The sequence below is a fragment of the Vitis vinifera genome, chromosome 19 (assembly GCF_030704535.1).
Source record: "Vitis vinifera cultivar Pinot Noir 40024 chromosome 19, ASM3070453v1".
Lineage (NCBI taxonomy): Eukaryota > Viridiplantae > Streptophyta > Magnoliopsida > Vitales > Vitaceae > Vitis > Vitis vinifera.
Window position 1 is genome coordinate 6,622,556 of NC_081823.1, and position 19,558 is coordinate 6,642,113.

Below are 19,558 nucleotides of genomic sequence, written 5' to 3' on the forward strand. Positions count from 1 at the left end.
TTAAGCGGGGCGTGTGTCGCACATGTTTTGATGTGAATGGAGACCGCTATTGTAGAACGATGCTTTGATTGTGGGTTGGGGGCAAAGTCCTCCCACGTGGAGATGGTGTGCTGTCCCGTATAATATTCAACTCTGTGTTGTACCTTGAAGTTGCCAAGTGGAACCCTCTCTCTTCCAATTTCTGGAGGGCCTCCTAGTTGACACGTGCAACCCTCAGTGTGGCTAGCACGCGCTGGGGTTTGAGCCTAACAAGTGTCCCAAAATGGGAGTTAAATAATGTCCCGATAGAAACATGGAATAGCAAGTAGCCTACCACAAGCCGTTGCATTAATATTTGGGTATGGGCAAGTGGGTTGACTCGGCTTTTCATTCTCTCCAAGAATTTTGTAGCACTTTGTTCTCCTTCAAGAATCATTTCCTCAAGAGTATATTATTTTATTTTGATGATGATGGTCAAGTGAGGAAACAAAACATTCTGTAGAAGTTTGCATGGGCATTGAATAAGAGCCCCTGAGGAAGCTGTTTCAGACGAGAGAGACGTAATAAAGAATGTGATTGTGCTGTGGCTCCACAACAATAGCTTACTCCACTGATGTGATTTTCAATGATGCAGTAGGCTAAGGGTGGAAAACTAGAACAATAATAGTGATGCCCAAAGGGATTAGCGTTGATGAAGCCCATGTAACTTGGTATCGTCCTCATGTTGGAGGCTGCCATGTTCCGGGCTTGAAGGATGCCCCAGTTCCTGTGGGCTCTGTTGTGTCGGTTTCTTTGGGGTTCCTGCAAATACAATATGCCATCAGCCCCCTGTTCAATGGATTTCAATCTCTGTATATATTAATAACAAGTCTCATACGAAAATACTAGTTAGACTGGATCACACAACAAGCAGGAGACAAGAGTTTACGTTTGGAGATTAAGACTGCAGCCTGCAACCAGTATCTAGATTGGGCTTTTGCCTTTCATACCAATGACAGTATAAACCAATAAATTAGGCAAATTCTTCCAATCAATGCTTGGAACATGGAAATCCAAAAGGGAACTGCAATGAGGAGGAAAAGGAGAGACCCGATCACCAGAATTCTACACTGGATTTTTAAACATCAAGAGCAGAAAGCAGAGTGGGATTCCTCATGATGAGCTCACAACTTCAATTATCACCCAACAAAAGGAGGAAAGAGGGAAATGTACTAACACCGGTTTCACCAATCAGTGGAAGATCATAACAAGCAATGTGAACAATTTACAAACAGTAACCAAGAAAGCTTTATAGCAAATGCAACAAGCAGACTTAAAAAGTTGAGTTTTGCCCACATAGAAGAAAGATACAATGGAGGGAATGATAAAGAATGCCTTGGGTAAGATTTTGGATGCAGCACCTACATATAGGCTGTAGAAGAAGTTTAGACTAGGATTTTAGGCCTAGGACGAGACCTAATTAACATAAATGAAATACATGATTTTCTATAAACATAAACCAATCTTGTACATGATCAACACCCTGCAGTATGTTGAAGGTTATATCTGTTAGCAACTACAAACCTCACACTGAATTTCAACAATATCAGCAGACTGAAAAATGGATGGAAGAAATAGTTGACTGATATTGATTCGTTAATAAAGCTGGAACTTATAATTAATTAGGTTACCTCATGTCATCCATGGCATCAGATGCTTCTTCCATTTTGTCACCTTTCAAACCAAACACATAATAAAACATTGTCAGCACCTGGTGACAAGATAAAAAATTCTTCAAATATTCAAAGGGAAAAAAGAACCATCAATTAGGGGGAGAAAATGGTATGATTGCAATGTTGGCTTCAATATATTATGCTCCAGAACCAATTATATTTAAGAACACTTGACAGTTTTCCATGCTCTACAGAAAGACGAGCAACCATGAAATAAGAGCCTCAGCTTTGATATAAATCCAAACTTGCATCCCAGTGATAGTTAATAGCTTTTCCAGTCATAAAACATAAATAAATAAATTAAGAGAAAAAAACCCTAGGATGAGGCAACTCATAATCACCAAGGCTTATTTCCACAGAATTTCTCAGATTTTTGTATCAGGTTCATGCTTCTATCTGTTGGGTTGTCGGCATGGAATAATTATAGCTTCAATCTGTTGTGTCAATTTTTTAACTGATATATGAATTTACCATTATACTGAATCCAATATAAGATATGTGAGGAAATAGGAATATATATGAATTATTCCCATAAGTATGCTACATGTGTTTTCATGAACACCACATATGCATATTCATTTGCATTGAGGAGCGGATCTAAAAATATATTACAGCTACATATGAAAAAAGGAGATATTGATTGAACTGCAAGGAGTAAAAACCGGTAACTCAACATGGAATTAAAGCTAATTATTTAATAGGCTTGACAGAAAATCTTCAAAATAAGGAGTACTTCGATTATAGAATAGGGTACCTTCCGAAGCAGCTGGGAATTGCCGAATGAAACTTTTCAAATCTGGACCTCCAACTTTACCTAATCATATATAAACAGAGTGGCATAACCATTGGTTTCATAAGCATAACAGGGCAATCGCCAAGACATTTTTATTAAGGACTCACCAGTCTTCACCACCTTGCGAGTACTGCCTTCTTTGGCCTTTCTCTCCTCTTCCTCCTTCAGAACTTCGTTAAATAAAAATAACATTGATCAAGGTCTTTGAACAGAGCTGAAAAATAATGATTAAGCATCCAAACTTAAAAGCCAATGACAACTTTTTCACATGAAAAACTTAAAAGATTATAATGAGTAAACATAGAGAATACAGGAAGTCTACAAAGCACCAAAACCATTCTCTGATAACAACTTGGGGGAGTAAATCAATTTGAGGTTCGTGCCTGGTTTTTAAATCTGTATGTTTAGCAGCTTGGGGAAGTTACCATCATAAGGGAGAGGGAACTGTAAGTTGCTAAAGGTCTTTCACAAGGCCCCATTTGTTGGTCAACAAACTATACATCGGTGCCTCGTAGGACAGGCACAGTTGGCAAAAGGTTGGTTGAGGATGGGGAGTGCCAAGTTTGATACCATGCACAAGGAAAAAGGTTACCTTTCCAAAAAAGGGAAATGCCTCAAAATTCACTTTGGAAGGGTATTTAGCAACATAACAGCAGATAAATGGGTAAATTTTACAAAATATGCAAATGATAAGAGATCCAATGGTTAGAAGTGAAATCATGGTATTGCAGGAAGAGGATGTTTTACAATATATGTGAATAATATTGAGATACAATATTTTTTTCCAATTAGGAAACTATTGAACATTTTGCAAATAACTCTCACTATCATTTACTTCTTCCTAACTCGGATAGATATTTATATGAAAACTGTGGCACAAACAATAGTCCATGGTTCAGGAAAATTGAGAAATCTCTACTACTAACTAGTTATCAATCAACTATGAATTTGCAAAAAAATCAAGAGGGGCAATATCATCATCGCAGTAGCTGAAGCAACAAATCAAGTAGCAGAAACAAATATAAAAAGATATAAATTAAAAATTTAATCACACATACGAGCAACATTCAATCTAACACGTTCACGCCTAGCTTCCAGCTCAATCATTTCCTGTAGAAGGAAAATCAACAACAATGTCAAGTATTAGTTAGCAAATTATGTCTAAAAGAGTTAGCTTTTGAGAAAACAAGTATCAAACATAGCATGAGTAAAAAATTACTCATCAGTGCAGGTTTTAATTACAAGACAACTGTGGAATAATTGAGTCAAACAAAACATAGTGAATCAGGACTTTTTTAACCTAACGATACCATCATGGTACCATAAAACTGAAGCTTCGACACCCCAACAGCCAAGACACTGGGGTGCATGAATTTAACCTTGTTGAGGAAAGTGTGACTTTAAGAACTTATTGTATTCTTCTTTGAGGTTTTCCCAACAGCATTCTCTCAAATGGAAAGATGATGCATTCACTTTTAATAATATTTCCATTTTTAGACCACAAAAGGCACCATCTGAATAACCAGAAATTTTATAAATAGAAGTAACTAGCGGGAGAGACAAAGTTGGAGGCAGCAGTTAGAACTTTAAGTAGACTGGTTGGCTTTCACAGACACAAGTTGAAATAGTATCCTAGCACTTCTTTTTCACAATCATAGAACATATGAGCAAAGGAGCAGGCCAAAAGAGACCAGACTAAGCTATCCTTTCTATGTTGTGTCTAGCGCTAGCACACCCCATAAAATAGTAACAGAACTGAATAAACTACATCAAAATGATCTCATTTGACATGGAAACCTTGTAGAAAAACATCTATATTATACCTCTGGTGTGGGAGCTACCTTCCGCTGCCCATTCAGCCAGCATATCCATTCAACTACAACAAAAATAAATAAATAAATAATGGGAAAAAAATCAAGTAGAATAAACAAAATGATGCAAGACAAGCATTTTCTTAGCATGGCCTACTTAACATATCTCATCTACTCAAGTGTACTTGAGTAACTATGATTTAGTTCAACAGACCACTGCAGAACTCCAAGAGAAAAAAGTGTTAGGAGTGCATAAAATATAGTCCATTCCATTAGATCATATCCAGAAACTTTTCCTAAGAAGTTGGCACCAAAGGAATTATGCCACAAAAACCTACCTGGAATGGAGGTAGGATCCTTTTCCCCTTTGAACACAACCCATCTTTTCTCTTTCACTGTACATTAAGCAAATAAACAGCGAAGAATTAAGATAAAATTTTACAAAGGATTTAACCCCATAATAATATATGCAAACAAATTACTAACTATGGCTGAAAATTGTTCAAGGTGTGTTTTGTTGAGGATCCAAAATCTTTCTTTTACCATGGAATTGGTTTTTCTAGATTTTGGGTTGACTGAACTCAAATTTAATTCCAAATCCATGGGTATGTAAATCAAGTGAAATGTGAATTTGGAACTGGGACCTCCAATTCAAATTCCAAAAATCCTGTTTCATACCACCAATCACTGTTATTATGATTCATGAAGAGTCAATGCCTTAGTGTAAATTAGAAGACTGTTACACCTTTTATGAATATAAAGAGTTACAATTTTTTATTCCACCCTCAATTTATAGATGGGGGTTTACTATTCCATTATAATGATTAATGGAAATTATGCCATAATTGTATATGATGTGGAAATTAAAAAGAAAGAGCATAGCTTACATGTTTAATGGTCATTAATGGGATGATAAAAGGTTAGTTCATGTTTATATAAAATTAAGGTCCCAAATTATACTTTCAATTTTGGTTGCTAAACTTTTGTGACAACCTACACCACATTAAATGGGCAATGTTTGGAAATAAGTGAAAGCCTTTTGTGCACCCTAAAACCAAATTCTTGTATTGGATTTGGAAATTAAACCTTATGCCAAAAATAAAAATTTTCTTATGATTAGTCATTAGAGAAGCCCTCCCTATATGTAAGTATCTAAAACCTAAGAGAATTGAGATTATAAACGTGTGTTATCTATGCAATGAAAGTAGTGAAAATATTAACCATATTTTTAGAAAATTAGTCATTAGAGAAGCCCTCCCTATATGTAAGTATCTAAAACCTAAGAGAATTGAGATTATAAACATGTGTTATCTATGCAATGAAAGTAGTGAAAATATTAACCATATTTTTAGAAAATGCCCTTTATGAGTAATTTGGGATCGCATGGATTTCAATGGTCCTACCCTTATATCATATGAAGGAGAGTTTTTATCTTGGCTTGAAATGGTGGACAAAAATTACAAAATCAATTGCAAATTTTAAACCAACCTATGGAAAAGATTGCCATTATCATGTAGAGCTTCTAGATTCATAAAAATCAGGTAGTGTTTAGGAAGAACAATCCCAACCCCTTTCTCGTTATTGAGAAAGATACCCTAAACTTCCAAAATCTTCAAGAACATTTGATTGATTCTTTTATTCAAAAGAAAGTGCATAGTGTCACTTAAGTGGTGGAAAAGTGGATTTAATGGATTCCCTCAATCAATGACAATTTAAACTAAATTTTAATGTATCAAATATAAGGAATAAAAGTGCTTCAGCATGCGTGTTCAATGACTTTAATGGAACAATAAAAATTGTTGCAAGTAGGCATCTAGGTAATGCATCAATAATTATTGCAAAAACTAATGACTTTAAGAGATGACATGCTAACCACTAAGAACAATGGATTTCAGAAATAGAGATTGAAGGTGACTCAAAAATAGTGATAGAGTGCTTTAATAAAAAGGATAAGATTCCTAATTCTATTATGTTATTAATGAAGGATATTTGGAAGTTATCTCAAGAGTTAAATATTTACAAATGTCAAACATGTTAATAGGGAAACAAATAGAACAATAGAGTGTTTAACAAAGAAAGGTATTTGCAATTTCGAGCATATGACTTGGAGGTGAAATTTCCTTAGAGATGCTAATAGATATAAAGATTATTGTGGATCATCTTTTATAGTCTCCTACCAAAACAAAAAAACCTACACCACACTAGTCTTCCATCAAGGATAGTAAGAGTAGTGATTGAAATAGTTGATTTGTGTCCCTTATCAGCATTATGGACCAAGGTAACTTTTATTTTTAATTATGATTTTTTTTTTATAGGCAAAAAGAGGTCATGTATATAAAAAGCATCTAAAAGGAGGCATAGCAAGTACACACAAAGTAGTCAACCAAAGCCCAATATAGGCAAAAAAGTAAGGAGCAACAAAACCTTCTCCTTACTTAGAGATCAACCAATCTACAAAATCTAATATAGTCAACATATAGTCCTCTATATACACCCTAACCCAATTTATAAAAGTATACATAAAAAAGATTTAATAGCTTTGTTGAACTACTCAACTTCATTAAAAGCCATTTTGTTTATTTCCCTTCAAATAGCCCACAACAAGCGCAAGGGAGCAGCTCTCCACACTTTCTTTCGTTTTTTACCCATGAAAGAGCCATGTCAACTAAGAAATTACTTCTAACCGAGTAATGCAAAACCCACTCCACTCCAAAGAGAGAGCAGATAAAGTTCCACAATGTTCTTGCTTTGGGACAAAACAAAAGCAAGTGATCTATCGTTTCATCCTCTCTTTTACACAAGTAACGCCTTTTTAGGAGATTCCAAACCCTCCTTTTGAGCTGGTCAATAGTTAGAATTCTGCCCTAGGACGCTTTCCAAGCAAAAAAGCTAACCTTCACTAGAGCCTAAGTCCTCCACACTATACTAGTCGGAAAAGGCTCTCTAGGTCCCCTAGAGAAGGACCATAAAGAGATCTAACTGAAAACTTGCCGCTCTTGTTTTCATTCCAGTTTAGTTTGTCGTTCACTTCCCTTTTAACTACCACAGAATGTAATTTCTAAAACCAAGTCTTCACTTCAACCAACTCCCAATCATAATATGTCTAGAAAAATGAAGGGCCCAACTACACCCTTCCCTAACCTCCTCCAAACCCTCTACCACCCATCAATCTTTGTTGGCCACAAGAGAGAATAAGTTTGGGAAGGCTTCTTCCAAAGTTTAATCTTTACACCACAAGTCTTTCTAGAATTTAACCCTTCTCCCCTTCCCCACTAAAAAGCAAGATATACTTTTTATACCCTCTCATTCATTTTTTATGGCTTTCCACACTTGCACTCCAAACCCATCCCTCCCCTTCCTTCTCTCCGAACTTCCTTAATGATTTGCTTCCATAGGTACTCCCTTTCTGTAACAAATCTCCAACACCACTTCTCAAGCAAAGCCTTGTTTAGGACAAAATGTTACAAATTCCAAAATGCCTTCTTCTCTAATCAAACTAGATTCCAATTCACCAAATGAGGTCTTTTCTCAAGTGCACCTCCTTCCCATAAAATATCTCTTTGAATCTTTTCAAGTCTTGAACTAACCTTTCTAGGGATGGCAAATAAAAATATGAAATAAATCGGAAGACTTCATAACGTGATTTTGATCAAAGTAAGTCTCCTACCCTTAGAAAGGTATTGGATTTTCCACACCACTAATCTTTTTCTAAATCTCTCTTCCACTGCATCCCACACCCTGGAAGATTTAGAAGGGCCTCCCAATAGGAAGTGGGTAGCTTCTCTATTCTACATCCCAACACCGAGGCTAGTTCCTCCACATTAGCTACCTCCCCAACAGGACGCTCTTATCCAAATTAATTTTTAGCCCAAAGATGGCATCTTTAAACAGTATGACCTTGAAGTAATTTTCAGTATTTTAGGATTTTCAGTATCATCCATATAGTTGCTGGGAAAATTTAGGAAAAAAAAAAAATCTAAACGCTGAATGATAGATATTTTCCAGAAACCAACAACCTGCACTCAAATGGGGTCATGCAACTATTCCCCTTAGCATAGATAAATTTTTCATTTTCCACAAATCAAATCAGCACACATAGAACATAACACTCCAAATTTTAAATTTTGCTCAGTTTTCTCAGCAACCAAAAGAAACGATTGAGGAACCCACTTACTGATACCATCGACCTCTTCTTTTCTGATGAAATACCGATTCCCAACTTTGTCTGCACCCACCATTGTCCGGCTGCTGAAGAACCCAGCAATTCTCGACAGCAGCTTCGACATCTCGAACGCGAGAATTTCAGATTGAACCCATTTTCACACTCGCAAAACCAATCAAAAGGGTCTCGTTTTTCTCCACCTGGTTCGACGTTGTAGCATTTGCATTTCTTGAATCGCAGTTTCGTCGTTTGGGTTTGTGGGTTTTGTCGTTCGGAAAGGGGTTTTTGGGGTTCCGGGTCAAGGTTTCGGTCCGGGTCAAGTTTATTGCAAATATGGTGATTTTTCATTCTTCCCCATGAAATGCCCTCAAATTTGAGAGTGTTTACTTTCCTTTTCTGCACAAATAGTTATTAGATTTATCAAATAGTTTTGCATCAAAACAATGATTTTATATAAAATAAAAAAATTAAAAAAAAATTCCAACAAAAAAAGGAATCTCAAAAAAATGTGTTTTTATGTATTTATGTAAAAATAATTACAAAATAGAAACCCTATAAAAATAATTCAAGTTTTATGTACCCATCACTTAAAATAATACTTTAAATGATTTAAGATAATACTTAAATTGTCAAATATAATACTTTTGATAAAAAAAAATGTATAAAATATTAATTATTTTTAAATAATCACTTAAAATATGTATTTTATAAATTTAAAATATTATTTTATAATTTTTTAGATATGAATGTATAAAAACACATTTTTCCCATAATGGTTTTTAATCATGTGGTTAGAGATTTTTTTATTTTATTTTTTACAAAATTATAGTTACCAATTACAATTTAAAGCTTAAATTCAAAACCGAACTTATCAAATACAATTTTGAGCTTAAGTTAGATATGACTATGCTTTTAAACTTAAAAGTATAATTAATGATTTAGAAGTACATATTCATATAAAGCTCCAAACTCTTTATCAAATATGTGTATGGAAAAAGTTACTAAAAAAAAAAAAGTAAAAAGTTTTTGTTCCTTCGTAAGCTTTAGTTAAAAGAGGAGAAAAAAAGTGAAAAAATAAATAAAATTTAATTCAATAATTTATTTTTTATTTTTTCTCTTTTATGTTCCCTTATTTTTAAAGGTGAAGGAAATATGTAACTTTTATTTTGATTGCATACTTGTTTAAAATTATTTGACTTAAATAAATATAAGATGTTCTTTCTAAGTCTTGGATCTTCAAAATGCAAGTTGCATTCTTTGGACTTAAACTCAAACCAATGCTATTTATCATCAGATGTTTGAAAACTGGTATTTGTCTTTGGCTTTTCAAACTCAGTTCTTTACTATTATTAGACTTTTTAGTAATTTTAATTTTAGAAAACCTACTATGAAAATACATGTAGGGTTTTGATGTAGAAATCTAAATTTTTTTTAAAAAAATGCATGTGAACTCAATAACCATCTTTTTTTCCTTGCATCCTTGTTAGACCTTTTAAGAACATCTTGGATTTTTTTTTTCAATTAAATATAAGACGTATTAATTCAGTAACCTTAAGACGAGGTTAAGGTGTCATTAAGGAGCATGGGGTGTTTGTCTCCAAGATGTGAAAGAATAATATAAGTATTGATCAATGTAACAAAATTTGTGATATAAGTAATTTGGAATAGTAGATTGATTTGTGACTATGTGACTATGTTGTTATGTGATGGCGTGTGATCGTCTTTTCTACTTAGAGTTGGTGGAATTTCATTTTCTTGTTGTTCATTTCTTTGTACTCTACTTTCTTGTGAAATTTTTATGTCGTGTGAATTGGAGCATCAAGTGACTTCATTTAATTATTCTCTTAGTTTTGTATTTTCTTAGCTAAGAGTCTCATTCATTTTGTTCGACTCGTTTGAACATATTGCCCTTCCTCCCTCCCCTCTCTCTCTCTCATTTTATTTGGAGTTATCTTTCTATTACGTGATTTTAGATTCTTAATGATTAACAGCACCATGGGCACTAAATGGCATTTTCTTTTATTCTTAAATATGAAGCCGAAACGTTTTATCCTTCAATGGCTCGAAGTTATCATTAATTGATCTTGTTCATTTATGTAAGAACAAAATTAGATTCTACACGCTTTTGGATTCTCAATAATTAACAACGCCATGAGCAATAAAAGGATATTTTCTTTTGTTCTCACATACAATGCCAAAATATTTTGTCCTTTAATGGTTTGAAGTTGTCATTAATCGATCTTATTCATTTATGTAAGTATAAAATTAGAATATACTTATTCGACAATCAAGTCAACCATGATTTTGATCGGAGTACCAACAAATAAAGAACATGCAAATTCACTTATGTATAGATGGACTGCTCTAATTTTTTTCATAGGCTCTTGGATAACAATCTTATCTTTATCCACTTTGTACACCATTGGATCTATAATGTTATCACTACGAGATGTTTGTTACACTTGATCTATTAAGTTTGACCATTTTATTACTCAATTCATCAGTATTGTCTCAAGGGTACGCACGTGAGTAACACGAGAGGGCACGTTGTTTTAGTAATGATGATCAAGGTCAATTCGTATTTGATGGGTCCTAAAGATTGTTGTCAATTTCCCTAAGATTGCGAAGGCCTACAACAACAAACCCTTTCTTCTATTTTCGCTGTCTAGTCTAGGACATGTCCTGCTCCACCCTCCCACAGTGGCTCTCCTCAAAACCCTCAAATCCGCAGAGATTTTTGTTCTCATTTCAAAACCCATTTCGTTTGCTCCCCTGTATTTCGCCCCCAAATGGCCCCTGCCAGTCCCCTCTATTCGTTCGCTGCAAACTGCGAGAGCTCCGCCAACGAATCGATTCCATAAAGAACACCCAAAAAATCACTGAAGCCATGAAGCTGGTCGCCGCCGCCAAGGTCCGGCGAGCCCAAGAAGCCGTCATTAACGGCAGACCTTTCTCCAATACCCTAGTGGAAGTCCTCCACTACATCAACGAACAGCTCCAAGACGACGGCGTTTCAGTCCCCTTAACAGAGGTCAGGGCTGTGAAGAGGGTTGCCCTCGTGGTGATCACCGGTGATCGCGGCCTCTGTGGCTCTCTTAACGCCGGAATCCTCAAAATGGCTGAGTCCCGTATCGCAGAATTGACAGATCTTGGATTGGACTGCACTGTGATCAGCGTCGGACGAAAGGGTAATTCGTATTTTCGTCGCCGGAGTCGTGCTCCGGTGGTTTCGGTGGATCGTTTTGTTGAAGGAGGAGGTCGGTTTCCGACCGCAAAAGAGGCTCAGGTCATTGCGGATGACGTTTTCTCGCTGTTTGTGAGTGAAGAGGTCGATAAAGTGGAGCTTTTGTATACGAAATTTGTGTCGTTTGTGGAGTCCGCGACGGTGATTCAAACTCTGCTGCCATTATCGATGAAAGGAGAGGTCTTTGATCAGAACGGCAACTGTGTTGATGCAATGGAAGATGAGTTGTTTAGGTTGACCACAAAGGAAGGGAAACTGAGCGTGGAGAGGGATAAGGTCCAGTCGGAGAAGGTTGAATTTTCCCCATTTTTGGAATTTGAACAAGACCCAGCTCAGATTCTCGATGCCTTGATGCCTCTGTATTTGAACAGCCAGATTCTGAGGGCATTGCAGGAGTCACTGGCGAGTGAGCTCGCTGCAAGGATGTGTGCCATGAGTAATGCAACAGATAACGCGGTGGAGCTGACGAAGACTCTCTCCCTTGCCTATAATCGGAAGAGGCAGGCCAAAATCACAGGTGAAATATTGGAGATCGTCGCTGGAGCTGATGCTCTTTCTGAACAGCCATAATTTGGAGCTTGGGCTTCTTAGATGAGAAGTAGAAAGAGACTAGGATCAAACAGATCATACACCATTTTTTTCAAAGTTGTAGTCTTTGGACTATGCTACAGAACAATGGGATCATACACCGTTTCCCTGTGATATGGCTGTTATTGCCCTTTGGCTTCCTGGTCTCTATTGTTATGGTAGGTTTTTGCTCTATGTTCACTCCATTGCTTTACCACAGAGTGAATTTTGTACTCCATAGATGATTATGCGGGTTGTACTATGCTAATTGGTCAAAAACCAGTTCATTATGCATAGCCCCAAAGAAAATGAGATTGGGGTTTGTCAGTTGGAAGTTTTGTTTCAGGTGATTTTTGGTTGCTGTAATAGAGTTGCTCTATATTCTTGGAAGCTAGACTGGATAAGAATATCAGCTGGAGACTTGAAATGATATTGGGAAAGAAGGTTTCCATCTCGGGTAGGATCACTTTCCCTACCTTGTAGATATTGTCCGGATTAGGCATAATCGATGAAGGAATCATTAGATCAACGAGACAAACAAACATTCTTGTAGTATTGGACTCTATAAACTAACACCCTCTGGCTAGCATACAAAGTCCAACACTAAGGTAGTGAATCAATTTTGATACCATTTATAACAATCAACTCCTGATAATGTCCATTTTAGGTGTCATGACCTTCAGACCTTTAAAACACGTTAACATGATTAAGAGAATTTCACTATACATGTATAGTGGATGGGTGAAACAAATTCCTTCTTCTTATTGTCTTGGTTTAGCTTTCATAGAGAATATGATTGGTATTGTCTATAATGATAGACAAATGAAAATCTATAATGATATATCGTTTTGAAAACAATTTGATCGAACTTAAAAAATGAAAGTCTTTGACATGCTTTTGAAGAGTGTTAACTCATTTGTAAGCATTTTGTTGGGTTGACATTGACATTGAGAGACAAAAGTTAGAGGAGCAAATAAGATTAGACACCGAAAATACTAGGTGTACAAAGTTTCATAAATTTGGAATTGTTAACTAAGCAATATATAGGTTAATATTTTTTTTAAAATTGTAGTTAATTAATAAGAATAAAAAATGGCTTGTTGAAATTTAGGGCTTGTTTGATCATGTTTTTTTTAAACTTGTTTCTAAAAATTGTTTTTAAGTTAAAGAATAGAAAATAAGAGCTTGTTTGATCGTGTAATTTGAAAACAGTTTTCTGTTTTTTAAAACAGAAAATTGTTTTTAAATTTTCTATCATTGTTTGATCATTATTTTTTAAAAATAGTTTTAAAAACAAAGTAAAATATAGAATAGTTTGTAGAGAACAAGTAGAAGTTGTTTTTATCAATTTTAAAAAACAAAAATAACATGTAGAAAAATTTTAAAAAATCATAAAAAACAAATAAAATTGAATATGACATCTTTCTTTTATATTATAAAAATGAATATATTAATTAATATAGACTAATATAAATTTAAAAAATTAAATTTTTATAATTTCCAAAAATTTGAAACCTTAAACATGATTAAACCGAGATTTAAAAAAGTGAACCGAAGTTGGATTGAAATTGAGTTAGCTATCATTGGAAATAGGCCCACTCTAGCCCAATAGTTCGAAAATTGGGCCGGCCCATACAGCCCATACTCATCGTCCCATCTCCAAACGCTGCGTTTCGGTTGATCTCGGTACACAAACAATCCATTATCCATTCTCCAAAGGCTGCTTCTTGGTCGATGCCTGCGTTCTAAGGTACTCTTCCAATCTCTGTCCCTAATTCATTCAATCGACTTCTACTTTACATACAATCCAAATGACGAGAAAATGAAAGAAAATTTCGTATCAGAAAATTTTCATCTAGGGTTCTGAGAATTCTGGACATTGCACTTTAGCTAAAACTCATAAGACTCTTTGGCTTCGTTGATCTGCCAGCAAAGAAAGTGAGAGAGATATAACATAGTATCAAAATGTGGTTTTCTTTTATTTATTTTTTCATTTTCCTGGTAACCAAACAGAGGGTTGGATTCCACTCTTGAGTGCTTTATAAGTTGGATATGCCATTGCTGGAAGTTTTCAATTCGTGAGTTTCTCTTTGAACAGCCATAGACAGTTTGGATTGCAGCTCAGGCTCAAATTTTTGTTAGATTAACAGTCTTTTTCTACTCGGGAATGTTTTCTTGTGTAAAAAACCGTCTTAGTTTAGATACAGATTAAAAATTTTGAGATAAGGTTTTTTTTTTTTTGTTTAATTGCTCTATTTTCTTGGAAACCAAATAGAGGGCTAGGGTTTCTCTTTGAATGATTTCAACCTGTCAATGGTATTGTTGAAAATTTTGAATTCTTGGATTTTATTCTGGACTACAGGTCAAGCCAGAATTTTGATAAAGATTAATTATCTAGGATTTGAACTTTGTTAACTATTTTATTCTTAACCTCATAATTAAGGGGAATTATGACATTAATCTATCATGTTTCATATAAAAGAGACCCTAAAATCAAATTACAAACAAATCGAGTCGTGAAAAAGATCCTTCCTTCATTCTATAATGGTATAGATGTTCCTCTGCCCTTCTGTATGCATAGTAACATTTGATGCAGATGATGGCTATTTCTGGCACTTAGAATACTAATAAGATTGTTGTTGTTAGTAGAGAGGCTTCTTAGCAGCAAAGAGGAAGATGGAAAATATCACAGCAAGTGAACTGGCAGGGTTTGGAGTGGGAACATTGCTCTTGTGTGCCACTATTGCTGCCCCAAGAGTTGACTCTTTCATCTCTGCTTCCCAACGGAGGTAGATTCTTCACCATATCTCGGTTCTTATTTGGGTTCGTTTTCCATTTTTAACCAATTTATATTAATTGTATCAAAACTTGTGTTTTCATTTTTCTTTTTAAACTCTGTAAAATTTGATCTAGTTATGATGCTTATAACAACAGCACAGACCATCTAGTAGTTGGGATTTAAACATAATTGACTCTTTTTTTCTGTGAGTTTGGTCATCAGCTCCCAGGTAGATATAATTAGAATCAGTTGTTTACATTGAAAGTGACTCTAGCAAAGTGGAGATGTTCAGGTAGATGGATGATAATACAAGGAAATACAAAATAATAAGAAATGAGTGCATTCACAATAGGGTGGAGATGGCACCAATTGAAGACAGGGGCAATGGAAGTCTTTTATAACAGCTCAATTATGGGCAGTGATACCAAGTGATTTGATTCATGTTCATAGGACAAGTGGTAGGTTAAAAAAGATGTGGATAGAAGCATTGAGAAATAAAATGACTGTCACGGTTGTATTAGACAGTATATGGCTCAAAAGAGAGCTGGTTGGAAAAAAGAGATTTGATTTTGCTTTGCTCAAGTGGGTGTATACCTACTCTAGAACATATTAACTTAGGGATACTTGCTTAATATCGTAATGAGAAAACAGAATGAGGACACGGTTCAACTCAGCCAGGCTTTATATGCTGGCTACTTGGTGTATTGGATAAATGAATTCTATTTTTGTGGTTCAGCACTTTAGGGAAATGTTTCTCCCTTAATTGTAGGCTTTCATTTCTTAAGCACTACCTTAACTTGCATACAATGATTGCATTATACATACAATGATTGCCCTAGCTGGACGGTTTTCCTGGTGTTTTGAGGACATGATTTATGATCACAGCCGAAGGCACCAAAAAACGTAATCTAAATGTTGACAAAAAAGGGATACTCCTTACAATCATGCTAAACTCATGGCAGAAATTAGCTGACATCAGATATCTAGCAGATTTGTTCCACAATATTCCAGGGAGTATATTGTTGTGGCACTTTATGTTCGCAATTAGATCTTTGAAGTAATTATCATAACACATGCTTAATTATGAAGTTAGCAAAAAAGATGAGGCTAACTCATTAGCTAATGAAGTTGATAGGAATGAGTTATATCCTTATCATATTGGGGTTATGTTCATATGGGAAGTAGAACCCATGTGGGTCTTTATCAAGAATGTTAGTTTCTGCCGCTATGCTGTTGGTTCTATGTTGTTGCATTATGGGCTTTGTCTACTTGACTGATTGCTGAACAAGCAATGATGCTGATGGATTTGTTCTCCTGCTTGATATATGTCAGTGCACTTAGCTTTTGTAAGTGCAAGCAAAGCAAATGTATGTATTTCAAAGAAATGTACTTGGGGGTCATCTCATTTCACTAAAATTCACTCATTTTCTTTAGTTTTGCATATATTTTAATGAATCTGATTTATTTTTCTATGTTTTTAAATTTAAATAAATGTATGTCACAGGCAACTTTAGGATCTTGGAAAATAATCTCCTTTATATTTACTGATTTTGGCTCCACTTTCTGTAATGGGCCCACTTTAGATACAGATTTATTTATTTATTTTAATCACATCATGAATGGAAAACAAAATGGACTGCTTACGTATATGCCCATTGGATCCCCAAGCATGTTTTACAAAATTCAGGGAAATGGATTGGGTTTTATTTTTGCCAACATAATCGGCATAGGAGAATATATGCATTGGATTGGGTTTTACAGAGACAAATGGAGTTGGAGCATACATGCATTGGGAGTTAATTGGTGGGGTCTAAAAGGCCTTTTTATTTGAAGTCTTAAGGGACCTCAATGAAGAGATGGCTTTCTAGAACCAAACCATAAAACTTGCTTGTTTGAGAAACTACATGCTCATAGGTTTTTTGGCTTCTGGGTTTTGCCATTCTGCTCTTGGATAAGTTGAGCACTGTGTTGCTAGATACTTAGATGTGAGTTAGAGAAAAATGGTGAATATTAGAATTGAATAAAATGGAAGTAGATATTCCAAGATGTCTTCCAAAACCAATGTGATGACTAGCGGGGTTGTTGGACATGTGGAACCAACATCAGAGTTTGTGAGTGTAGTAGGAGCTAAACATCAGAGTTCCCCTCTCAGCTGCTAAATCCATTTCCTTAGTTGGAAAAACAAAAACATGTCCATATTCATTAATTTTGCATGTTGCTACCATTCTCTTTGGGAACTGAGAATAACAAACCTATTTTCATTCTGTCTGTCAGCCTCTGGTTTAACCATGGTGACTTTATGCTGGTTTTGTTCTTTCCCTATAAATTAGGTTTGTAGGTCTCAGTTTCCTAGCTTGAGCTATCACAATAATCCGGAACCATACAATGATGGCCGACTTAAATGCTTCCTGGATTTTAAATTATCACATCCACAAGAGGCATCTGCCAAATCTTGTAATATCTGCCTATAATTTCCAATCAGAATATGCAAATGGTGAGAAATGACCATACATTCTTACATCTGTATCTATTGTATTTGATTCTTGGATATGCAGGTCTCTCGGTATGTGCAAGAAATGTGGTGATCTGAAAATGATAGCATGCTCAAAATGTAAAGGAGTTGGATCAGTGAAAGCAGGTGCACCATTCAGTTTCAACCTTGTGGATGACTTGTATCAATCATTTTGGGGTGATGAATCAAAGGTTAGATCCACAGCGTGCCCCAGTTGTCAAGGAAGAGGTCATTTTTCTTGCCCTGATTGCTCTAAATCACCATAAGATTTGATTCTATTAAATGTTTCTTCTCCTAAACCTACTTGTAGCTTGCTTTTATGTATTTGTTCAGATGTATTCATGTAGCCCATAAAAACATTGTAACACTGCTCAGAGGCCATAAGGCTTTTATGGTTGTGTGGTGTATTTTTGTACCATACTGAGTAATATTCTCTTTAAAACCCTACCCGAGTAAAATTCTCACAAAATCAAATGGAAAATCACTTTGATTGGATGAATTTTACCCTTGAACAAATCTTGAGTGGAGATAGGGGATGTTGAGATACAAATTATTGTTATGCATTGTAGTAGTGGCATTGTAAAGGGAACACTTTTTCCCTTTACTTTTTCTTTCTATTTTTTTTTCTTTTTAAATTTGATTGATTGTAAAGAGAGAATGAGAAAAGGTGTATTTTCATACATCGATATAAAAATAATTCAAATTTTATGTACTCATTGAAGAAAGGTAGTACCTATATCATTAAAAAATAATTGAAAAAAATATATTTTTACACTATCGTGGAAAAATAATTATAAAATAAGAACCCTTTAAAAATAATTTAAGTTTCATGTACTAATTGGTCAAAGATAATACCTAAGATAATCAAATGCAGTATTTATATAATTAAAAAGTAATATCTGAATGATCAAAGATAATACATTTGATAAAAAAGTGTATGAAACGCTAATAATTTTTAGATGATCGCTTCAAATTTGTATTTTATAAATTCGAGTTCTTATTTTGTGGTTTTCTTTATACGAGTATATGAAAATGACACTTTTTCCAATATAGTACCTTAATGGTCAAAGGTAATGCCTTTGACAAAAAAAAAAAATCAAATACTAATTATTTTTAGATAACTATTTAAAATTTATATTTTATAAAATTGAGTTTTTATTTTGTTATTTTTTTCATATAAATGTATGAAAACACGCTTTTCCAAAAAAAAAAATGTTATTTCTTCCTAATTCTCCTTCCTTAGAGAAAGAGTATGCATGTTGTTCACGTTTTATTCTATTTGAACGACTACTAAGTAAAAATAATATACAATAATTTTTGAGCCGCTAACTAGAAATAATTCATTTTCATTCAAATAAAATAAAAGGTATTAAAAAATTATTTTGTTTGTTTTTCATAAACTAAGATAAAGTAAAATATGGATCTAGAAATAAAAAGAATCTTGTACTCCTTCCTCTACTCTTATGGTTTATTTTATTTTATCATCTATATCTATATAGGATATGAAATTAAAAAGGAAAAAAAATCGATTTCTACTTATTTTTGTTATTTTTTTAATAATTAGGGGTGTGTTTGATAATAATTCTATGAAATGTTTATAATTTTTTTAATATTTAAAATTTTTTATTTTTTAAATATTAAAAAACTATAAATATTTCTTAAAATTACTGTAAAACAAAATAAAATATAAAATTAGTGAATTAGTTTAATTAATATTTTATTGGTTTTCATGTTATTTTTCGTTTTTATTTTAAAATAAAAGGCCTTAATATAACATTAGAATATATTTTATAGAAAATATAAATTTAATTGATGTTTTTGAAAATTACTTTAAAATAATTTGAAATTTGGTTAATAATTTTTTTGATATATCAAAATTTTAAAATAATAATAATAATTTTTTTAAAAATAAGTCTCCGAAATTTTTTGTATTATATTCAATTTCAAAATTTATGTTTACCCTCCATAATCCGACTATTCCGACGTGTTGCTATCTGGC

General features: G+C 34.2%; 2 protein-coding genes across 5 annotated transcripts; one reads left to right on the top strand and one right to left on the bottom strand.

Moving 5' to 3' along the window:
• Positions 1-414: 414 nt before the first annotated feature.
• On the bottom strand, positions 415-8,843 carry LOC100258888 (uncharacterized). 4 transcript variants are annotated; one of them, XM_019217238.2, is made up of 8 exons: positions 8,466-8,843; positions 4,634-4,690; positions 4,308-4,360; positions 3,543-3,594; positions 2,592-2,654; positions 2,446-2,505; positions 1,650-1,692; positions 415-780 (listed from the first exon to the last, which is right to left on the bottom strand). In XM_019217238.2, the coding sequence occupies exons 1-8, from the start codon at positions 8,803-8,805 to the stop codon at positions 699-701; spliced, it is 750 nt and encodes a 249-aa protein (XP_019072783.1). In that variant the 5' UTR covers positions 8,806-8,843; the 3' UTR covers positions 415-698. The 4 variants fall into 4 exon arrangements, with proteins under 4 accessions (XP_019072783.1, XP_002279917.1, XP_059591574.1 ...); XM_002279881.4 differs by having other exon boundaries at positions 8,470-8,795; XM_059735591.1 differs by lacking the exon at positions 415-780 and adding an exon at positions 1,176-1,501.
• A 2,210-nt stretch (positions 8,844-11,053) lies between these two features.
• On the top strand, positions 11,054-12,662 carry LOC100258958 (ATP synthase gamma chain 1, chloroplastic). The gene has a single exon (XM_002278082.4). It carries the CDS (start codon positions 11,135-11,137, stop codon positions 12,269-12,271), a length of 1,137 nt encoding a protein of 378 aa, XP_002278118.1. The 5' UTR covers positions 11,054-11,134; the 3' UTR covers positions 12,272-12,662.
• The last annotated feature ends 6,896 nt before the right edge of the window (positions 12,663-19,558 follow it).